The sequence below is a fragment of the Aulonocara stuartgranti genome (genome assembly GCF_965226115.1).
Source record: "Aulonocara stuartgranti genome assembly, chromosome: 7".
NCBI lineage: Eukaryota > Metazoa > Chordata > Actinopteri > Cichliformes > Cichlidae > Aulonocara > Aulonocara stuartgranti.
This window is the reverse complement of record NC_138945.1, coordinates 55,494,801-55,518,068: the sequence shown is the minus strand read 5'-3', so window position 1 is coordinate 55,518,068 and position 23,268 is coordinate 55,494,801. Positions and strand designations below refer to the sequence as shown.

The window sequence follows — 23,268 nt, the reverse complement described above, 5'->3', positions numbered from 1 at the left end:
CATTCAGCAGTCGCCTCATTGTTCTGACACACACACAACAACACTATCGAGTACACTACACACTAACTACACAAGATTTGCGCTAAACGCCACAAATCTCTCACATCTCAAACCACCGCCGTCACTCCTAAAACGTCCCTCTTCCTAAACAACTAAATGCCATGTTGCCATATCATTTTTTGATTGGTGGACATGGTACATTTTTCCACCAATAGGAAGGAGTGGGGTTTTTTTGGTTTTGTCTTTGCTCACAGGTGGAAAGGGCTTTCGAGCGTTTTTCTTATAAAACGCCGTTTTTACTGTTTCTTCCTGTTGTAAATATAAACAACGATATAGATAATATTCAGGAAGAAAACCAAACATTGCATATATTTTTATCATAACTCTGGTTTTACGTGGCCTATCAACACAATTTAAAAACTGGTATAAAGTCCACACTTTTTCAGTCAATTGTTCCGTCTGTCCTGCTCACATCTCCAATGGTTGTACACGTTGTCATTAACATGGCTTCACTCCACATCAGCCACACCGCTTTGCTAGCTAAAACACCGGTGTCGGCGCATAAGGACGCTGTCATAGCCTGTGGACGACGTTGATTAGCTGCGTATATACGAATGTGAATCGCATTATTGGCTGGACTATGGGATAAGGTGGCATTGTTGTAATCCCATACGGGAGCAGCCAGTACTTACTGACTAACACGGCAAAACAGAATTGTTAAAGTTTTAATTTTAATTTCAATTCAGGTTAGTTTAGTTTATTACTGGTTAGTTTGTCCAGTTGAGGTAATTTTAGATTATTGCATCTTTAAATATTTAATCTTTAGATCTTTAAATTAATATTATCATTATGATATTCATAAACAAATTTAAATTGCCCCATTAAAATTTTCACAATACCTCTCTTATTCGTTAGATTTGTACATTTTATATTAACCTTTTTATACTATATTTGGATTCTACATTCTGTTTTCTTTAAATGTGTTACTTTCTTGTCGATTTTTACCTTACTGAGGTATTTTGTTTTGTTACATTGTCTGCATGTAACATCTTCATGCTGTGGGAAGCAGCTACAGCAATCCATCATTATCATCAAAAGAGAGAAAACAGAAGGTGGGTATTTCCATCTGCTGGTGGCATTTTAAATTAGAGCTGAGTGTAACTGAGCCTTTGCAACATTTGCCTCATTTTTTGTTTTACCGGTCACATGTTTGCTTTTGGATATTTAAATAATGTTTAATAAGAATTTCAAAATGACAAGAGAAGCTCAACACACATCTGCAGTCCTCTCTGACCACTCCTCACACAATAAAATTCAAAGTAAATGTTTAGCATGTATGTTTAAAAAGATACTCTGCTTAATGTGTTTTTGTTTCCGATATCACGGCTGGTGGGGCAGAGAGTTGCTGAGTCGAGAGTCTGGCTAGAAAGGTGGAATTTCAATATGCCGGTCATCTTTTTTTGGCATCATAGCTGCCTCTGTGATCACCCATGAGTTTGTAGCTGTCACCGTGAAATCACTACATGAAAAATACATAAAAATATTTGACTCCTCCAGCACAACAAGGCCCTACAACTCGTTTAGCCTTTTAGTCATTACAGAGATTTTACTCTGTGATAGTGCAGGTAGCAGTGAGATGAAATTTGGGCACATTAACATTGGCTGGAATAGAAAAGTTCATGATGTCAGAGTTTTAGTTAACTCCTAAACACAACGCTGATGCTTCATAGCCCATAACCCACCACAGAAACATAACATCTGCAGATTTAGATCATATTTGCAGATTTTGTGAAATCCACCATGAGGATGTCATGCTAGATGACAATCTTCATCAAGAGGAAAATGAAGACAATATAGAAAATCTTTACAGATATAGGCAGTGCAGACACAAGTGTGTTTAACACCTGAAGTACCCACAGCCAAGGTCAAAAGTAAGAAGGAAATTTAATAACTCAGTTGGGTAAATTAAACTGATATTTCTGCTGTGCTTTTATTTTTCATCAGTGAGTTATGTTGGTGGTCATCAAGGTTTTTATGGCAGCATGTAAACTTATCCAAATGAACCACACAAACAGAGCAACCGCACAAGAGCTTGTTTTAATTTACCTAAACCTGCAAAGTGTGCAAATGCACTTTGAAGAAACCAGCAGTGGGACTAAAAGGCCTGCCTGAAGTCAAAGCGTGAAGGTATGATGGAAAAAGTAGAATAAATATTGAATCAAGCACTTGAAAGCTTTGTGGGTATTTTGAAAATCAGTGACTATTCATAAGTTAATGAAAGGGCACTAGTTATCTAATGGAAGTGTTTAAAGTGGCGAGCACAATACCTTCTCAAAACACTAAACGATGCACGGAAGAAATGTGAGGCTCAGCAAAGAGTATGATGTGTGTGTGGGGGTATGTGTCCATGCTTATTTGTGCGATTGCCAGAACGTGGCTGAGCTGTGCCTGTGGATGCAGGGTGATTCACCAGGCTGTTCTGGAGGACTCCTGTGTGGGCTCACCATCATTGAAATAGGATCTAAGACGAGGAAGAATAACGAAGGCAAACAAGGGAACACAACATACAAAGCAAAGATCTGGGCTTCCCTTAAGGACCACTGTATCCCCCCCCCACCCCCACCCCATTCTGCAACAACTTACAGCAAGTGCCCCTTCCACAGTGCTTCTCACGGTGATGTGTGGTTGAACGATGGAGTGGTCATAAAGCAGATTATGTAACAATATGTAAAGGTTTGGGAAGGGGGGAGGAGTTCCAAGGTGTCACTCCTCCGTGCATCTGGGCTGGAGAGATTGTGCAAACCTCTGCTCAAAAAGCAGCACCCAAAATAGGATTAGACCAGAGCAAGTAATAAAAAAAAAATCTGAAACGTAGACAACTGCCAGCATGCCCTACCTCCAGGCTGTGCTAGTTGGGGCCTGGCAGGCTGGAAGCTGGGGAAGGGGAGGGGGGAGAGGAGACTGTGCGTATGGCTGTGGCTGTGCTGCCCTGATGGCTGGAGGAAGACAGTGAGGGAGCATAGGCATGCAGGCCTACAGATGCTCAGGGCTTTTTATTAGCCTGCTTCCCACTGCAAAGCCAAAAAGGGCCAGGCAGGGCTTACTTATTCCTCCTATTCCTAATGTCATCCCTAAAACATTCTTGAATCTCTCAGTACTTCATTACCCGTGTGCTGATTGCCAAATGGGTTACAGTTTACAATAGTTATCGTCATTCTTCCTCCTGTTCTTCTTCCCTGCCCACGTCAGGTTTGCCAGCTGATAAAGATTCAAAATTCTTCTCGGCCTTATAGCTGTGGCTGGTGGCCCGTGATTCTTGCAGAGAACAGCCATTCATGGAAACAAACACGCATCCAGAATGTGCCTAGAATAAACTGCAAATTACACTTGGCCTGACCACATTGCTTCCTGGCACACATTTAATGTATGTTTATAATGTTGAAAGGATAAAAAAAACACATTTGTTTTCCTCAGCCACAGATCTACTGTAGAGACAGGAAATGCTGTTTGGTTCCCTCGTGAATGGTCTTCAAAACACAGCCCGCCCTGCTTGCCACAAACAAACAACTTGTGGTACTGTATGCATGTCGTACAATGTTGTGGATGACCCCACAGCCTTCACATGCAGTCAGAGAGGCGCTTGCTTTCACAGTACATTGAATATGCAGTCACATGCATCACTGACCACTGCTGAAGGTTGTTTGAGCTATTTGATCGCAGGAGATCCTGAAAGCTGTTTAGGTGCAGGAACACCTGTATTAGGAGGCTTCATTTTGGATCAAAATGTAAACAGAGCTTTAGAATAGAATTAGAATAGAATAGAATTCAACTTTATTGTCATTGCACATGCACAGGTACAGGGCAACGAAATGCAGTTTGCATCCATCCAGAAGTGCTTTAGTGATATAGATATATTACAATATATATTAGCAATAATATAGATATGTAAGTATATTACAGAAATGGGTCTATTATGGTATGTTATAATGTACACGGTATGAAGTATGTTGTGAATATTCTATAACTATAAGTATGTACAGGCTGTAGTGAGTACAAGCTATGTACAGGCTATGAACAGGATATAAATATGAAAAACTATACAGAATATGAAATAAATAACTTTACAGAAATCTGAGATATACAGCTATACAGAAATGGGAACTATGCAAGTTGTAAACAGTTGTAGGATTAAAAATTATCGAATGTACAGAATGATTATTTACACAGAGCTATACAGTAGTGCAGTTAAGATAAGTGAGGGTGTAGGGTGCTAGGGTGTAGGGTGCTACTACTACTACTTTAGTAGTAGTAGTAGCATTGGCTCAGTCATAACAAGCACAAACACAGAGGCTGTTTTACAGCTGTGCACTCCCATTAGAGCTGAATTTGAAGAGAGTATATTTTACTACTCACTTAAGAAAGATAGAGAGATAGAGAGAGAGATATCTAAATACAAAAAACTTTTTAATCTATCCAATACAAAATCGCCATCTGTGATTCATTTTTACCAGTGGACAGTCTCCTTGCTCTCATTTTGAACATTCAGGTTTTTCCAGCTTGTCCCAGTCCTTCCTAAAAGCCGGCGCATGTGATAGGCCTTGACATTATTCAGTTTGTCCTTCTTCTGAACAGATCCAATGCTAGCTGCAGGGCCACTCAAACCAGAGCCTGCAGTCAACAAACTCGTGCTGCTATGCTGAGCTCGCCAGGGATGCAGAGCTAACAGCGTGTACTGTCACCAGCTGTAAGTCCAAGATGGCGGAGTCCATCAGCAGAGTAAGAGACTCATGAAAAAGGGAGGTCCTTATATTTCTCTCTTATTTCTTTATTTTTTTTCACAAAGTACAACCTTCAGTATAACTTAATCATTTGTTTAACAAACATTTTGACATTGAATAACTGTTGGCAGTCATTTTGTCAGTTGGTGGAAAAATAGTTGAAAATTAATGCTGAACCGACAGATGTTACCACGACATCGGGTAAAGTGGACATGAAACACATGTATAAAGGATAATTTACACTATGGATTCCTGCTCTCAAACACTGAGATAGATTTAACTCTGTCTGTGAAGCTGAATTTAAGAAATAAGTGCATAAAGTTCAAGTTTTTAGAACATGTTTAGCGCCATCTTGTGCCAGTACAGAACGTGACGTCATCTAGTTGGCTGGTTGGCTGCGGCTAATAGACTTAGTAACTTTAAGTTAGCAAACTAGTGACAGAAATGGTAACTCAGTGGGAAACAAGGGTAGTAAAACTAGAGGAAAAGCAGAGAAACCGATTAGGATACTTGTATTAGTCACACATGCAGACCTCTGTTTCTAAATCAGACTGCAAAGCTGCATGCATGCTCCAGCTTCATCCTCCAAAAGAATACCTTAGACCACGGACACACTATAGGTAAATGGATGCATGCACTGCATGTTCCTTCTCCATCACTGCACACAGTAATAGCTTCAGGTCAGCACTATATGACCCGAGTAGAAATCATTCATACATATTCAGACAGGTTACTCTGAAACTACATTGCCACATGATTGAGGTTCCACTTTAAAAACAGGACGTATGTCATTGCTGGAATATTACCACATACGTCATCAAACTGAAATGAGATGATATTATCAGACAGTCAAAATTAAGCTCCATTTATTGAGCTATATATTTAAAATTAAACTCCATTTACAGTGGAGAATCCAACTTTGCATAAGATTTTAAGGTCAGGGAAGAATCTTCGACCTTAATTCCAACCTCTTCTTCCCCATCCTGCTTTCCATTAATTCCTCTTTTCCTCACTGCTCTACCTAAACCTTACAGACTCCAAATACCTGGGTTTGTGATCTCTTGGTAGATAGCGCGCCAGCAGGAGGCATTTTATGGTCCACATCCAGGTTGTCAAATCTGTCTGGAGCACATTACACAAAGTGCTGCTGCAAACAGTGGGTAATAAACAGTGGGAAAAAGAGCACGGCATGCCGCATTTAGAAGCAGAAGAAGAGGAAAATGGAGCAGTCTAAAGGACACGGGATGCATTTTCACTGAACTTCCCGAAGCAATTCTCTGCTCACACTAGACACTGTAACATCCCCTCCTCTCCCAACCATCATCTGCTCCTCTGCCGGCCCAAATCTCTGTCCGTCCTGCAAGTTTTCAACATTTCAAAGGCAGTAGTAACACTGACCAGCAGTATATGAGATGGAGATATAACACAGAATTAAATATTTAATACCAACAGGCTATTACATTATATTAATATTTCAGAAGAGTTAAGGAGAGGGGCCTGGGGCTGGGGGGGGGCTCTGAGATCTGGATTGAAACAGAGGTGTCAAAAATATCTCTGCACAGAATGATAATATTTTACTGCTACTGAACCAAGGCCCTTTATTTTTACACATAATAATCAACATGTAACATAGTTCAAGGCACAAGACAATATACAGCAAAGATACATCACGTATTCCCCGACATGAGAGACCTATAGATCTATACGTTCTGCCCTATGACCTGGTGTAATTCATGTTTCATGCTTCCTTGGTGTGTTTCATATTAGTGGACGTTGCATGCATGATGAGGTTTGTCAGGCGCTTTAAGGAGGAGGAAAATTGTCAGAGGAAGCTGGGAGCCACACGCCTGTCAATCCTCGGCGACATCTGATGTGCAGTCATTGTGTGTTTTCCTCAGAGTCAGAGCCTGCTCAGTGGAGGATCTCAATTTGCGGTGATCACCAAATATTAAGTGTCATTTTTTAAGCAACGCTCCGCCAAAAAACAAAAAAAAAAGGATCCTAATTACGAACGCTCTTGACGTCTGGCGTCTGTTTCTTACAGCTGTTCCCATGCGTGCATTTTACCTCCTCTAGTTACACGCTTAAGCCGCCTTCTTTCCCATTTCTGCTTTTACTCATTTCTCCCACTTTGTCCTTACCTCCTCCTTCTGTTGCTCTCTAATTAAGCAGTGTTTTGTAGAGGGCAGTGAACTCAGAGACAAGGGAGGAACAGATATACCCCAGGGAAAGATGGTGCGAGAGGCAGATACTGTGACGTCCTATGCATTATCCCACTGATAGCTTATTTACCAAGTGAAGCTCTCAATCATGTCATTAAGAGTGTGCCGACTGTCACTGATGAGCAAGCAATTCACCGTCCTTATCAAGAGGAAAATTACATATAAGATAACATATTTTAGCACAATCACTCTTGTGTACAGTAGCAGCTGACAAACATTACCACCCAGGAAGGACTATCACCACAGGGAAGACGCGCTGTAAGAGTCAGCATACTGGATGATACCATGACAATTATCATTTAGTGGTTTTAGGCATTCAGGCATCTTGTTTTGATTATGCAATCAACATGCTTATTTTGCTTGTGAGTGAGCTGAGCTGAATCACAGTGAGCTCTCTGTTTGACCCGCCTGTTTGTTTTTCCGGGCTGTGCAGCGGGATCCTGCTTGTGCCCAAATATCCTGAACGCATGGAACACACCACGGGACTGGAAAGTCAAGATTTCGCTGTTTACTTGTGCAAATGCGTGTCTGAGGGCATCTGAGCGCGTGCCAACTCTGTGGGCAAATAGACTCTGAGAGTAAGTGACCAAATATTGAAATATCACCCAATGTCAAGACTGTTGGAGTGTATAATTAGTCGCCTTTTATGACTCATTAAGGGTATCAGCAGCCCCTCCCAAGTCTGAGAGCCATAATCAGCATAAGAAGGGTCTCAGGGCGGTTGGCATTAATCAATGACTGTTGTGGACATGAAATATGATCTGTGGATGTAGAGAAGTGCTGCTGTTCTTTAGCGTGAGAGCAAAGAGCAAGAAAAGAAACAAAGAGAAAGAGACACGTGTTTACCAGAGGCACAAAAGGCACATTTCATCTTTGTAGCCCGGACCAATCAGAAATGTACTGCTTGGACGACTCGGCCCAATCTGGCGTGTCTCAGCTCTACCGAGTCCAAGGCTGAGCTCTCTCAGCTCACTCCCGTGCATGCACAATTGCTTGCATCCAATTCATTGTGCTCTTCCAGCTGTACCAGTTCATGGCGTCACTAAAGCAAACAGGACGATAATCTTGTGACCTCAAAAAGAAAAAAAAGTTAACTTGGCAAAGGAGCGGGTGATGAAAATAGTAAACCAGATCATTTTTAGAGACAGAGTAGGCGAGGAGGAGATGGTAGCATCAGTAATTTCATCTTTTTGTACTTATAGCAGGTACAAATAACTTGAACCCAAGCCCCTTGATTATATAGAATCTGCCCTCACACGCCTACACGTATACACACACACACACACACACACACACATTTTCCCATTTCCCTAATCAGCCATGTGAATCCATATTTGGGTTTAGAGATGTGGGACTGTGTGTTTCTTTTGTCTATGTCAGGTTTTCCCACATCATCTGTCCCTCCTGCCCAGGCTCATTACTCTCTGTTCTGCCTGCTCCTCTTCCTCCTCCTCTCACCAATATGCGCATCCCTTTCCCTACAAGACACTCAGAATGGCGAGATAAATCTAAAGCAGATGTGAAATACAATAATAGTGTAAACACGTTTGCTGAAATTGTCTTTTTGCAAAACAATACCTATATATATATATTTGTTTTTAATAGAAAATGAGTGAACTTACAAGGATAGAGAAGAGAGCAAAGCAAAAACATACTGACAGCTGTTGCTCCAAGTCTGTCTATGAGTTGCAGTAAAAACAGAAGTGTGAAAACAACCCACACAGGGACAATGAGTCTGCTGAATCCTATTCATGACCTGGCCCAGTCCTGCAGAACAAAAGCTCTCCCAACTTCATAATTTACAGTTTATGTGTGCTTTCCAACGTCCTGATGTGGCCGCAACCTGCTAATGGAAGAGAGTACACACTGAGAGTGCTCACTGGCATCCTGTGCATTTTTAACCTCACATAGTCAAAAGCTACCTCCCTGGTTTGTGCACAGAGGGAGACAGACCAGGACGTCTGAGCCAGCATTTACTGAAGCTACAGTTATGGAACAGTGAAGGGACTTAATCCATGGAGCACGCTTACCTATACAGCTAGATAAGGTGAATGAAGGAAAATATCCCTTGCCCGGCTGGTCACCACTGAAGGAACGGGAGATGAGACGGAGGAACGAGGGAGAAATACTCGGCCAGCCAAGCTGAGGAGATGGCAGTCATACAGCCCAATCTGTCAGTCTGACTACCTTGCCAGATACAGGGTGGCTCACACAAAATTACACACTTTTTGCTAAATACCAAGAGACAGTGAGGCTATACACACACACATACACACACATAGAAATTGTGGCTCCAGCACACACACCAAGTTGTGGAACATGCTGTACTGAAGCAAACAGCATGATGCAACTGCAATTTAAACGCCCGTTCTTTAACAAAATACGCACACAATTCCTGGTTCACCTTCTCTTCCTGTTAGCACACAGTGTCATCTCTTGCATTAAGTTAGCTCGATGGCAACTTGCGGTGACTTTGGTGTAGGAGCTGTATTTTGCTCTACTGACATGTACGGCTGCCCTGTCTCCCTTTGACGAAGCATCTGACATTTTAAGAGAAGCGCTTTAGTGAAGAAGAAAAACACCACCCTGCTATCTGTACAGTAAGTATGAAGCTACAGCTAGTAGCCTGTTTGCTTAGTTTTGCATACACTCTGGAACTCTAATTTATTTAAAGGTTACAAAATCTCACCATGGTAAAAGAAAAAGATCCTTCATACTAAATAAATAGTAATATAAATTTTTAGACTGATAAGTAATAGAGGGATGTTTGTACTTTGGCAGGTTAGCTTTTTTCTCAGTGTTTTCATCCTTTTGATCAGCCTAGGCTAGCAGGGTGAATTAAGGTATATCCTATTAAAAGATGCACAATTTCTGTCTCTTCATGTGTCTGTTCAGAGTTCTCCAGCATGACCATGAGATCAGGAACCAAACTTGGCACACAAGTACTATTAAACTAACTCTACACTGGAAGAGATTCACATGATGCTACATGATGCTACCCAGCAACCACCTACCAATCCTTTAGACACCTACAAGGTTCATGTAGCATAATTAACTGTATAACTGTACTTAAGGCAATGGGATTTCAAGCCATGTCAATTAGTCCAGCATATAAAACCAACTTTTTTCCTGCCTGTGATCTTATGCATTTTAGTCGAGTGCATCATGATGACGTGCATAGGGAAAACCATGATGCATGTAAATATGCAGTTATATTGGATTTTAAGTTATAAAATCCTCTTTTACTTTATGAGTGCATGTTCGATTGAACAAAATCTTGCACACCAGTTTCTCATTCTACATTTAATAGGGTGTACAGTAGGCATGACCTGATAAACTCATGTAGGTGTTGTTCCTACATTATAATAACACTCTGACTTCAGTGTCATTTGACTAAACAGACCTTGTCTGGGCATTCATTTTGCATTAGCCAAGAAGTTAGCTAACGCTATTAAAAACTATCACGTGCAAAACAACATGAGTAACCTGATCATATAAATTAGTAAAGACACTTCCACACAAGAGATTTATGTAAACAATGGCATTTTGTTACTTTTTCCTCCATATTCCAAAGATATGACATCACAGCAACTTCATTGGTCAGTTGTAATGTTGGTCCTGGACCAACATTATTATGATGATGCAGGACACCAACACGCGGATATCAGATACACCGTAGTAGTAGTAGTACTTTTTTTTTAATGGACAGGTGTCAGGTGTGAAAACCTTGATGATAGACGTAAATACATTTTACCATATATAAGCATGCTATGAGTCTCATATTTGTCTGAGGTTTATTTATATAAACAACCTCTACCACCACTACTTTTACTCTGCTCAGTGTGGTTGTACATCAGTTTGCTAAGAGCACATACAGACAAAACACTACAGCATGGGCGTGTAGTAGTACTCACCATATATAAGCATGGTTGTACCCTAATGGTTAATAATACTGCATAATAATCTACAATGAGCTGGCCCTTTGTCACACCTACATTAACATTACCCTTATCCACACACCACAGAAAAATACTATGAGGAAAAAAGCAGAGCAGTCTGAAAAGCATAAATGAATATGTGCTACTTTTTCTGTGCAAATCATTCTGGGTATTTTATTTCTCAGTTCCAGCATGAATAGAAAGTAATGTATTCTGGTGTGAGAGCACAGAATTGCAGTTAACTGTGCTCACATAGAACTGGTATAATTTAAATAGACAGATATTAAAGCATGCTCTTTTTTCTATTGTAACCAATATGTAAAAAAAACATCTTAAAAAAATTCCTTGATGCTTAGACCCAGCCGGAGGGATGCTCAAGCACAATGTATTTGCAGCACACTGACAGAAACCCTGTAGTCAACCGTCCCATTTAACTCTCAGTTACAAAGGGAGTACAGTAATCGTTTTTCCCAAAATGTCAAACTATTGCTTTTATGACTTTGGGCAGTTTTCTTTTAGAGGACACCTTTGTGGATGAGTGGATCCAGCTGGGGGCTTTTGTTGCGTGTCATACCCCCTGTCTCTCTCCCTTAGTTTCCTGTCTATAGTCATCAGCTACCCAATATATTAAAAAAAATACAAAAGTTCAGGGTCATTTATGCTAGCTCACACTGCAGATCAGTTCTGCAGGGTCTGTTTAAGATGAGCAAAATTACAGTTGGTAGCTGGAAAAATGCTTTGAACCCATTATAACAGAAGCTATTACTCTTCATCTGTGTAAAATCGTGGTGTGGAAAGACTAATTATGCTCTGGAATGGTAATGATGTCTGTCAACAGGATAATTCGCAAAGAATGCACTCTGAGCCTTAAAGTGAATGCGATTGTGCGACCACTGGAGGTTTAATGCAAGGATTAGTGGTGGTGATTTAAGACTGGCAGCGAGGGAAAAGGGCACGTTTTCTAAAAAAGTAAAATACTACAGAGCACGACTACATTACTGATGAGGCCATATAAAACAATAAGAGTAAGAGCTTGGAGTGACCTCAAGGGGCTTAGGCAAACTCTTGACCTGCTGTAAACATAGCCATCATATATTATCAACACTCCAGACACTGTTCCTCTGGAGAGATAATCTCATAGAGCGCCCGAGCCACCTCAGATCTTTCATATCAGCGCCATGGTGCTCTGAAACACTATGGCAACTGCTCGCACACGTAATCTCTCCTGGGTGTGAGATGCAAACAGAGCTAATAAGTTTGAAGAGACAGCAGTGATCACATTTCCAAACGACTCTTTGCATCCTGCTCGGATAACCGAATAAAGGATATTCTCAGCAAACCACAATCCCACTTTCAAAACACTTGATCCTAAGATGACAAGCGCCAGGCTATCCATTATGCAATACTCTCCTTTTCTCCATCGCTAATCAAAAGTGGAGCAACTTCCCTGGATGGGATTAACAGTCGCTCAGCCTTGCCTCTTTGCTTTTAGGACAGGGGAAAAAGGTGGTAGGATGCACTTAACCAAATGCATCATGGCACCTACTGACAGTGGGAGCTGCAATGAGACTGTGGAGGTCATTGTGGTGGCCGTGGTTGGGGAGGGGGGATAAGGAGAATAAGCAAAAGAGATTGCGAAGAGAACACGAACCGGCACGGCGGCACTGGGTGGTTACGCAACAGCATACACAGAAACGTTCGCTACACACACGCAGTAACCACAAACATGACAAATGTCCCACCGCTGCCTCTAAATTTGAGTCAGCCATGTTAAAAGTTAGACATTAAACCGCTCCAGTCAGTTATGAAGTCACATTGCTCTTTTCAAGTTTGCCTTTTTTTCTCCTCTGCTTCCTTTTCTCCCCTTCCCCTATCCCAGACTAAAGCTGTCAACTACCCTTCATTCTTTACTATGCATGCCTCCCATCCCCGCTCTTCTTCCTTTTTGCACACACGTACATAGACATATACACACAAGGCCTCCTCTCTTCTGCGTGACCTTGACTGGCTAGCACTCCAGGGCTTGTTCTTTGCCTCTCCCTCTCCCTCTGTCTCTCTTGTTCCCTCCATCTTTCAACGCTCGTCTCCACTCCATCGTCTGCCTCCCTAGCTCTTGCTTTCTATCACTCTCCTGCCGGCCGGCTGATGCTAACCGGTGCCCCCCCCCCCCCCCCTTTTTCTTCTTCTTTTTTTTCTCCTCCTCGCGAAGGCACAGAGGAGAAAGGGACAGAAGATGGCAGAGAATGGAGAAGTGAAAGACCTCCCCCTCCTCCGCAATCTAGTCAGCTGGGAGAGTCCACCATAAAAATAACTCCAGCACTAAGAAGCTCTATCAACAAGTCTGCTATATAGGGCCTGACTGATTTGTTATATTAACAGAAAAACTGGACTTCCTGCATGGATAATTTGTAATAGCTGGTCAATTACATTGCAGTTACCCCTATTTAGCATCTATTGCAGCCATATAAATATTTTAAAATGGTTTAAAACACACTTAATGCAGTTTTATATCAGATTTATCAATGCTTTGATAACAACTCTATTTTTTCTATATAAGAAGGCAGTTGATACATTGACCTAAGAAGTGAAAGATCCCCGGTTTGATCCCCAGAGGAGACACAGATCCTTTTGGGGTTGTGTCAGGAAGGGCATCCGGTGTCAAAACATGTGGAGCTACCCGCTGTGGCAACCCCTTGTGTATAAGAGAGCAGCCAATAGTTGTAGTGGCAATAATATGAAACATGTCTGTAAAGAGGAAGTCTTTGTTAAATGCTCAATCGGGAGGGTGCTTTGGATAGTGGGAGAAGCGAGGGGGGTAAACGAGACAATAAATATTTAAATGTAATGCGTCTTTACATTACATAAGGCTGATTCCATGTTATGTATGAGTGATGCTCCCAGAAAGGGTGCAGGTGGAGCAAAAAATAAATCTATTCTCCACAAATGCGGTTTTTATTTCTCAGTAGCGCAAATTGCTTGATTCAAAGTGTGATTAGACTTTGCTCTAATCAGCTGATACGGCTTCCTGTTCCACCGGGGAGGATGACGAGGCCTCTCAGTGGAACAGTGAAGCAGCAGGTCCAAATCCATGTTTCGTTGCAGGTGTTCCTACAAAAGCATCTAATTGCCTGAAACCGAGCCTGTTCTTCGTACTCCAGTCATCCTTGAGTTTTTGTTTTTTTTCCCCCAATGGCTCAGCTCATAACACCCATCTGTATCATAAATTGGAGCAGTTAACTCTTTGACTATCCATTCAAAGCTGAAATAAACATGAGCTCAGCTGACAGAGCAATCCATTAAATGTCAAACAGGCTGATTAAGCACTCTGTACAATAACACTGTTCCCGTGCCAATTTATGTACCTTACACATATCTAAAAGGTCTCTGCCACGATTGTGCTCAGCAATCTGATGCATGCAGACTGAAGCTCATGTGTTTAACTCCAGATTTGCTATAATATATGACATTTCCATCTAATCTACATCTGAAATGAATGCAGCAAGCTGACAGGACTTCAGAACAGCTCCCAGCTGCTTTATGTTTTAAACAATATTAGAAGGGAAAACAGAGGGCTTCGTGAATAAATATCTTGAGCAACCTTTCTCCAAAGTTTGATCACACAAATGCAGACTTGTTGAATGCACCTGCTAAGCCAGACATCTTTTTCTCCCAGGATCCAGTTCTTTCTTTTTTCTTTTTTTTTTTCAATTCATCTTGCTCTAAGAGGCATGGTCATTACAAGACTGCCACAGCAATCCCCCAAAAATAATTTCCCGTTCAACATTAGTAAAACAGCCATGAAGTCGAGGGACATCATCAATTTCTACAGGGCAATAATAACAAAGAGGTTAGGAACTCGCAGTCTTCCGCTGACACCTACACTTCACACCGTGTTAAAGACACCCCACAAACCTCCTCCGTTTTTTCCATTTCATTTCCCTCGCACTTAAAATCCTTTGATGCACGCTAAGAAAGGTGAGACACCCGGGGCACAATGAGGGTCTTTTCATTCAGCGGTAAGTGATTACAGTAAATCACTCTAACCACAACTTTGGTTCATATATAAGAGCATATTTCAGCATGTTGCCCGTGGTCTGAAAGGTGGTGGCAAACCATAAATAGAAATGGGTTAAAGGTTAAAATAAAATCTATACTAGCAATTGCTAATAATTTTATCTCTAATCATATAGAATCTCTCTGAGGTCATGCTAAGGCACAGCAATGCTTTTATCTAAATGTGGTGACTGTTTGATTTTAACGTGTTTGCCATTTGAGTCAGGCTCATTCGAATGCTAACATCTGCAAAATAACGCTAAAAAAAGCTGAAGCACATGGGAATATTATTAGTACTAAAGAAAAATATGGTATAAACCGATCATTATTATGCCAAAACGTGGCCCCCAAAAAATTCTCAAAAATGTGAAACGTGAAAGAAAGTGATTGGATTTGTTTAACTTTTGTGAAGACATCTCACCTTTCATCCGAGAGGCTTCTTCAGTTTCCTGTCCCAGGTATTTAAACTCTCCACCATCTGGTTTCAGAACTGAAGAAGCTTCTTTGATGATAGGTGAGACGTCTTCACGAAACTTAAAGAAGTCCAGTCGCTTTCTTTCCGATCTCCTTAAACCATGCTCAAACGTGATTCGTCAATAGCGTTCTGTTTCCAGACTACAAGTGGACTGCAAACAGAAACCAGGAAGCTTCCTGCACCAAAAACGTCTCTCACTTACATATGCTACATTTTCATAAGCAGAATCTGTTTGTGAAGAGTCATAAGCCAGTGTACTATAGACATATTAAATTGCAACTTGACAATGGTGCTTCATTCAAAAATAATGGGATCATCAAAATTATAACATTTATTTTCTGGAGCTCGTCCAATCCGGTAATTGATGAGATAATTCACAGTCATGATATTACTCCTCTAAAATGATGCCATTTGCTTGCTGCATAACCTTTATTACAGGCTGCATATTCTATGAAGAAGCCAAAAAATATATATACTCTACTTGAAGAGCTATCTTAGTGCAGCTCCTGCATGCCAAGTTTAAGTCATTTAGATTGGTAGCCCTGCCCGAATGTTTGGACGCCAGCCCAAAACCAAGGCCAGCATCAACCTAAATCAATAGTGAACCTGACGTTATTACTATACATCATATTCAAGTAGTATGGGGTGCCAGACAGAGTCTGGGACCACACATCAAATATATTTAGGGTAATTTGTCCCAGATGGACAAACTCTGTTTCCAGAAAGTATGCATCACAGAAAGCAGAGAGAATAAAATGTCAGTGTACAGCTTTATACGTTATAGTTCTAAAATTGTGTTTGCCGTAAACTGGATTGTTTTAATCACGCATCCGACAAATTGGGACCCTGCCCCAAGAAGACATATTAGGGATTCACCTCTTACTGTCAGCGACGCAGGGTGAGTGCATAATACAAGAAGTCAGTCAACCACAGGTTCTCTCTCTCGGAGCGTATCCTCAGTGCAATCTATCAATAGATGTCTCAGTATCGGTCCAACAAATCTATTATCGATAGATGAAGCTGGAAAGTTCTTCTCCTGCTTTTCAACAAGCTGAAAAATGCACTTTTTCAACTGGAAACAAAACCTCCAGTCTCTGACTACTGTTGTTCCTCCCGCTGAAGAGGGAGTCGAATTGTAGCACAGACATTTCACAAGTAGAGGCAGTCTTCTGGTTATGCATGGGGTGATGATGCTGCATGCCTCACAGATTTTTCACACTCGCTGGTGATCGTTAAAGAGAAAAAAAAGCCACACAATACACACAGTGAGGCCCCATACAGACCCAATCCATTGATGAACAATGGCAGTGTCACTAGATAATTCCAGTGACTAATTACCTAAGTATAGAAAATCAGTTACAACAATTATCTTTAATTAGGATACAGCAGGCTTTGGTTTAAAACAATCATTGTTCAAAAGGAACCTAAAGATTGTATTTTAGATATAAGGATGAAAGTTAAAAGAAAGCGCTATAGCCATCTTTTTAAACAAAAAGCAGCTGTGAAGCTGTTTTCAACTTCTCAGATATGAAGATTATCTGTTTTTCTCTCAAAGCAGGCTGAACATCTTTGAGCTTGGGACTGCTGGATATCGTAAAAGGAATCTGAAACTTTAATTTTTAGAGAATAAACTATGAATCAGTAGCTCGTGAAAACCTGAACTCTCAGAGCACCCAGCAACTCAGAAATCCAAAAAACTGATTACTGTTATTTAAGAACTATTAGTGCCACTGTGCATGACTTTCCAATTGGCTTTCCATCCATCTGCTTATCCAATTCAGGCCTATCCCAGCTGTCACTGGGAAAGATGCAGGGTACACCGTGGACAGGTTGCCAGTCTGTCGCAGGGCTAACAGGCTACTATTCATGCTCACATTTACACCAATGGCCAATTTAGAATCACCAGTTAACCTAACCTAATCACCAATTAACCTTCTTCCCACAAAGCTGAAGTACTCGGAGGGAACCCACACAGACACAGTGAGAGCGTGCAAACTCCACGCAGAAAGGCCCCAGCCAGGTGATGGATTTAAACTCAGGATCATTTTACTGTGAGGCGTGCTAACCACCACAGCACTACCCACTGTTTTCCAATTATTCTGTGTTTAAATAGCAAATACTTCCATCAGTACTGATCATCCTGTCTTCAAAAGTACATTTGTCATATTGCCGAAACCATGAAACACGAGTCTCTGTGTATTTTTATGTGCCAATATGGCAAAGTAGGGTGGTAGAGACTGTGCCGAAACAGCCACATGATCTGGCAGGTGTTTATACTAGCTGACTAAAATGAAGGCCTAGTTCAAAACGGGTGTGGTTTGGCATGTGAGTGCTGAATATCGAGTAGTAATGAGAATTAAGTACAAATGAGTTGGAACATCAGCATGCTGCCTACTATCAAACACTCCTGGAGCTCACACTGCAGCATTTTTCTGATCAGTAAATGCTCTTAATAGTTGCTGAATGTTTTCCAATGGGCATAAATGAGGAACCGTTTAGCTGCCTGACTGAAGAGACAATAACAGGGTGCCACATTATCAATCTTCAGTCTTTTCTTTCTTCAGTGATTGACTTTTGTTCTCAAGTTATAGTGATCACAGCCCACTTTCAGTCCTATTTCGGGTGTTTATTTGACGGTAGCCCACAGTTTGTGTGATTGTCAGGTTCACATATGATCAACCTGTTTGTTTTCACCCCCCACACTTTAATCCTCTGAGGCCATAATCAATATGTCCCCGGCAGACCTTTCTCCCTCTCCCTGCCACTCCACCTTGAGACGCGGTGTGAATTTAAAGGCCACATCAGTGCAGCGAGGGGAAACACCGACTCGTTTCAATCAATTAAAAGCGTCAATCACAAGTTCTTCACTCAGAAGAGTAGCTCCGTCACGTCGGGAGCCCGTACTCATAACTTTACTTCCTCAGTTGCAGTCCATTAATTCCTGAAAACATTCTTTTGTCTAACGCCGGGTTACAGCAGCGTTCACTTTGCAAAGCTCGCCTTGAACCTGTCTCTGACACGTGTGGCCCCCAAACTACAGATTTTTTTGATGTTCGGATTTCCCTTTGCAGAAATGCGTAGGCAGAGGCACAGCGGTGCTTTAAGCACAAATTCTAATGTGCTCACAATGACAGTGCTAGCATGCTGATGTTGAGCTGATAATGTTCACCATCTTAGCGTTTAGTGTGTGAGCAGGCGAGCATTTGCTCTGCACCAAACATTACCACAGCGGAGACTGATTGTGTTATTAAAATGATGGATTTTGACAATAAACCAAAGTATTAGAACTCACGGTGCCAAGATAGTTATGTTCTGGAAAAAAAATATCAGGAAATCAACAGATTTGGGAACATGAATATCTGTACCAGCAGTTCTTGAGACATTTCATTTTGTAATAATCCTAATTTGTAATAATATTTTGTATTAATCTGGCATCCAAACACTAAAGCCACAGTATAGCCACAATTAAAAAACAACAACAACAACAACCCCAAAATAAACAAAGTGGAAATTCAGATGTAAACTAACCACCTTTAGCTGTCAGCAGGGGCAATTCTAGGATCAAACCTTTTCCTTCCTTTCCTCCTTTTTACCTTTGCAAACCTAAATTCAACTGCAGTCTAATAAGACACTACTTATTGTACTGTCGAAGAATGACTCAGAATGAATAATCACAGTTCTTATACTGGTTTTGGGGTGGGCACTTCAGTTATAAAACCTGAGGCAAAGGCTCAATTATGTTGACCATAATTTTCCAGAGTTAAAGAACAATTTGTTGCAAAGCAGATAATAGCTTTTGTCAGTATCTTAACCACACAAAGCTAGTCCATTGTACTTTAAGCAATTTTAAAAAGTCTTAGTGCCACTTTATATATCTGGACATTAGTAATAGAGTTGCTTTTAGCTGTAACCTGTGCTGTGCTATGATGAAATTCAGATGTGCTTAGGCACCCCCCCAAAAAGGGTCCAAACTCACCAGTGGGTGCCAATAGGTTTGGCCACTAAAGTCATGTCCAGTCCAGTTTTGCATGCTTAAGCAGCTTCACACTCAACTGGGAACCCTCCACGCGAATGTCAGCAAGAATAATTAAAACAGTGAATTTTGTTGCATCAGTGTGAATTTTAAAGAGGTGAGATGACCCCCCCCCCCCCCCCCAAAAAAAACCGACATGTTTTTGTACCCTATTGGAACCCCTTGACTTTTTTGAGGGGGGGGGGGGGGGGGGGTACATTGCTTTACTGTGACTTATCATCAGTTCTCTTTATTCTGGAGACACATCACTTTAAATGTGCTTCAGTCTTCTCAGGTTCCCCCAAAGTGTCTAGTGTTGAAGGTTTTTTCTGAGGCGTGGGCGTGTGTGTGTGTGTGTGTGTGTGTGTGTGTGTGTGTGTGTGTGTGTGTGTGTGTGTGTGTTGGTTGGGGGGGGGGGGGGGGTGCTGTGTAATCAAGCCCATATTTCTGCTGTTTCTGACACCGCATTTATTCGCTGATCTCACTTGCATCATTGTTTCTAAAGCCAGCATCTCTCTCCGTCCCCAGTGGTGCTGCCGATGCTGCTGCCACACATCCCCGTACAGTACATCGTGTTGTGGTCCTTGCATGTGTGCTGGGGATCACATTATCTCGCATTACAGGGAAATGAACAAAAAACGGGCCCTCCCACTCTGCTTCTTTTTTCTTCTTCTTCTCTTTTTCTTTTTCTTTTTTTTTTTTTTTTTGCTCTTTTTACACCACCACCCCTCTCAGCACGTCCCGCCACTCCCCCTAGCCCTGTCCTCGGTAAAAAAAAAAAAAAAAGCAGCAGGTGTTATTTCCGTATAACCTGAAGATTTAGGTGGTAATTAGCATTACCTCTCAGCCCGGGAGAGTTATATTTATGCTTGCTGGTGACGGCAGGGGACGCGAGTCGAGTGTGCTTCTGGGCACCCGACGAGAGAAGAAATCACGCCTCAAAAACACGTGGGAGAGATTACTCAAATATTCCTCCTTTGTACCCTCTTTAACCCTCTAGCGGCTGCACGGTTGTCTCTCCCCGTTAAGCAATAAGCTGCAGCCCATTAGTAATTTATTTTTTCTTGCAGGATGTCAGGCACACCATAAATACACATCTACATGCACACAGGTTTCACTGTAGCTAAGGGCTTTGACCTTGTGTTATGCTGCCCTTATTAAGTAGCTGTTGCAAATGTCCCGAAAGCTCCAACAACACAACGCAATGCACGCTGGCAAATCCATGCATATGACAAAGTAGATGTGCTTACAACAGGTTCACAATTGATGGTTCAAATGGTGCACTGGTAGAAATGCAGGAATGGGCTAAAGATTCTCCTAGGAGGCAATTAACTGCACAGATATTACATAATGACAGCCCACACTTCTCACCAGCATCCCCGGTCCATGCCAAAGGATGAGATGGGGCTTGTTCAGAAGAATTACGTTAACGAGGAGGTTGGGGATGGCGGGAGGGTACACCCCCCTCTCTCATTCCCTAACACCACCACCTTTTCGTGCCAGTCACCTCAAAAGGAAGCAGCGGGTCAGAAATGAAACACCTTGAAACTGTCACAGGACGCTCTCTCCCTCCGCACAGAGGGGCACAATTCTTGACGGGATCTTACCTTTGCTATTGTCCTCTTCCCTGTTCAGATACATGGCTGTTACTTCACTCCGAGGCAAACGCGATCGCAGGTATTTGTTTGCGTACTCCTCCGGCGCGTACCGTGAGCTCCGCTGATGTGATTTCGTAGTAGTAGCTGTTTATTGTTTTTGTTGCTCTCCTCAACAGCTTCTCCTCTCTCCTCCTAGTGGATAGGTAGGCTAACCAGTTTGAGACTCTCACTATCTCCCTCCCTCCCTCTCTTCCTCTCCCTGCCTCCTTCTCTCTCTCTCTCTCTCTCTCTCTCTCTCTCTCTAATAACCACTGTGCGCTGTGGCTCAGAGGACAAAATGGGGAAAGTGACTTTTGCAGCAGTGTTAAGAAGTCTGCCACGTGTGATTTTTTTTATAATTTCGCTTGCTTTGCATATGTTTATCATATTTAAAAATGTGCCTGTGCGCGTAAAGGGGAGTGCAGTCACAGCCCACCGATGGAGACTTATTTAGGCAGGGCTTGTAACCATGTTGCACAGGTTAATTTGGAAAACTCTTTGGTTTAAACAGCTTTTAACTGTGTAAAGGTACCAAATTACAAGCAAAATCCTGCGTTCATTTCAGTCTTTAGCTTCTCTTTTAATCAGAAGATTAATGCGTTAAAAATGTAAATGCCCAGTGATTCTTTTATTAGAATGGCCATAGGTTGTGCATGTAAAATGCAGCTGAAATGATTAGCTGACAACTAAATCCTCATTTAAGCTATTTATCAAGCAAAACTGTCTCCTTCTCCAGTAGAGTTCAAGCTTTTGTTCGTTGATGCCAACATTAACTGATTTGATCCACTCAGGAAAAAGGTCATGCCCAAAATGCTGACTTTAAGTAATCTGATCACATGTTAATTTTCCATGTAATTTGTTTACATGAGTACATGTGACTCGAAAAAAAAAAAGTTATAAGTAAATATTTAATCAACAGTGATGCTAATCATTACTAAATAACTATTTAAATATCCAAACAAATGTTGAATATTAAAAGTGCATTTCTTAAAAATGATATGATAATAGTGGAGTGGAATCACCAGTCTTTAATTAATTGTCTTTAATTAATAAAGACAAACCAATGGCAGCGCTCATGTACTCGGCACACTGTCTGAATGACACATTTTAATGGATCAATTTGTAAAACCCAGTGCTTCACTACCACCTAACACTGATATGATGCGAGAAAAGTTGGAAACCCATCTGGCCCTGTCACTTCACCCCACCTGCCTCATATCCATATCCCCGCGTTGTATAGTATTTCATGCAAGAGGGTATCCTGCATGAGTTTGCCGACCGCATCATTAGGCCCCGGGCAGACTGAGGGCTTTCTTGGAGTCATTGGGTGCTTCCCCTGTCACTTTTTGATGCAAGGTGATGTGACGACTATCCCTATATTAGATGCAGAAATGAGATGTCGGTTATTTTACCACTCGGTATTCAGCCTGCCTTACATCACCCATTGGCAGCCCAGGAAGTGGTGAAGGAACAGTTTGTCCATGACCTTGACTTAGTTCTAGAAAAAGCCAGTTAGAAAGCAAATTAAAACATTTTCAATTATTTTTTTCCCTTTCTATGAGCAAATTTCCAATTTGTGCTGGAACTTCCTGTCGCATGAAGCTAGAGCATTATAAAATAAATGGGATAAGTCATGACAGTTATTAAAACTAAACCATAGAGCCCACATCATAACATTTGCCACTCAGTAGATGTTGTAAAAAAAAATAGAAGTAGTTCAATTAATCCATGGCATTAAATCTGAAAACAAATTATCATTAAAATGGACACTGGTCATCAATTCCCTCTGCTGTGAAATTCTGACAGCGTCTCCTGCGGTATGTTATTGTACTTCACAGACTATCAGAGACTCTCAGATCGCCTGAGTAATAAATGTGAATGTTACCCACACAAGTCTGCAAAATAGAAAGCTAATATTCTATTCCGTCACGTGGCCCTCTGATATCACAGATTAGAAATTCAATAGGATATGAGAAGAGCTGTACTGTAGATGCAAATGCTGTGTGCATTTGCAATACCTCAACTAACTGTTTGCCTGCGTTTTGTCAATAGAGCTGCGAAGGTCATTTGCTCAGAGCGTCCTGCAGTGATTTCCATTTGATTATATTTTGTTTTCCACTGCGCTTCGTGCTATTTGTTCACGACCTGAGAAT

The 23,268-nt window shown here is 41.5% G+C and overlaps 1 protein-coding gene across 3 annotated transcripts in view; it reads right to left on the bottom strand.

The window, feature by feature from the left end:
* Nucleotides 1–21,373, bottom strand: part of syt7a (synaptotagmin VIIa) — a 94,837-nt gene extending 73,464 nt beyond the window's left edge. The window contains exon 1 of one of the 3 annotated variants that reach the window (XM_082539557.1): nt 21,086–21,373. In XM_082539557.1, coding sequence (XP_082395683.1) covers nt 21,086–21,119 — 34 coding nt within the window. In that variant the 5' untranslated portion in view covers nt 21,120–21,373. The remainder of the gene's footprint in view (nt 1–21,085) is intronic. The other 2 variants (XM_082539556.1, XM_082539558.1) reach the window with 2 other exon arrangements.
* Nucleotides 21,374–23,268: the final 1,895 nt, after the last annotated feature.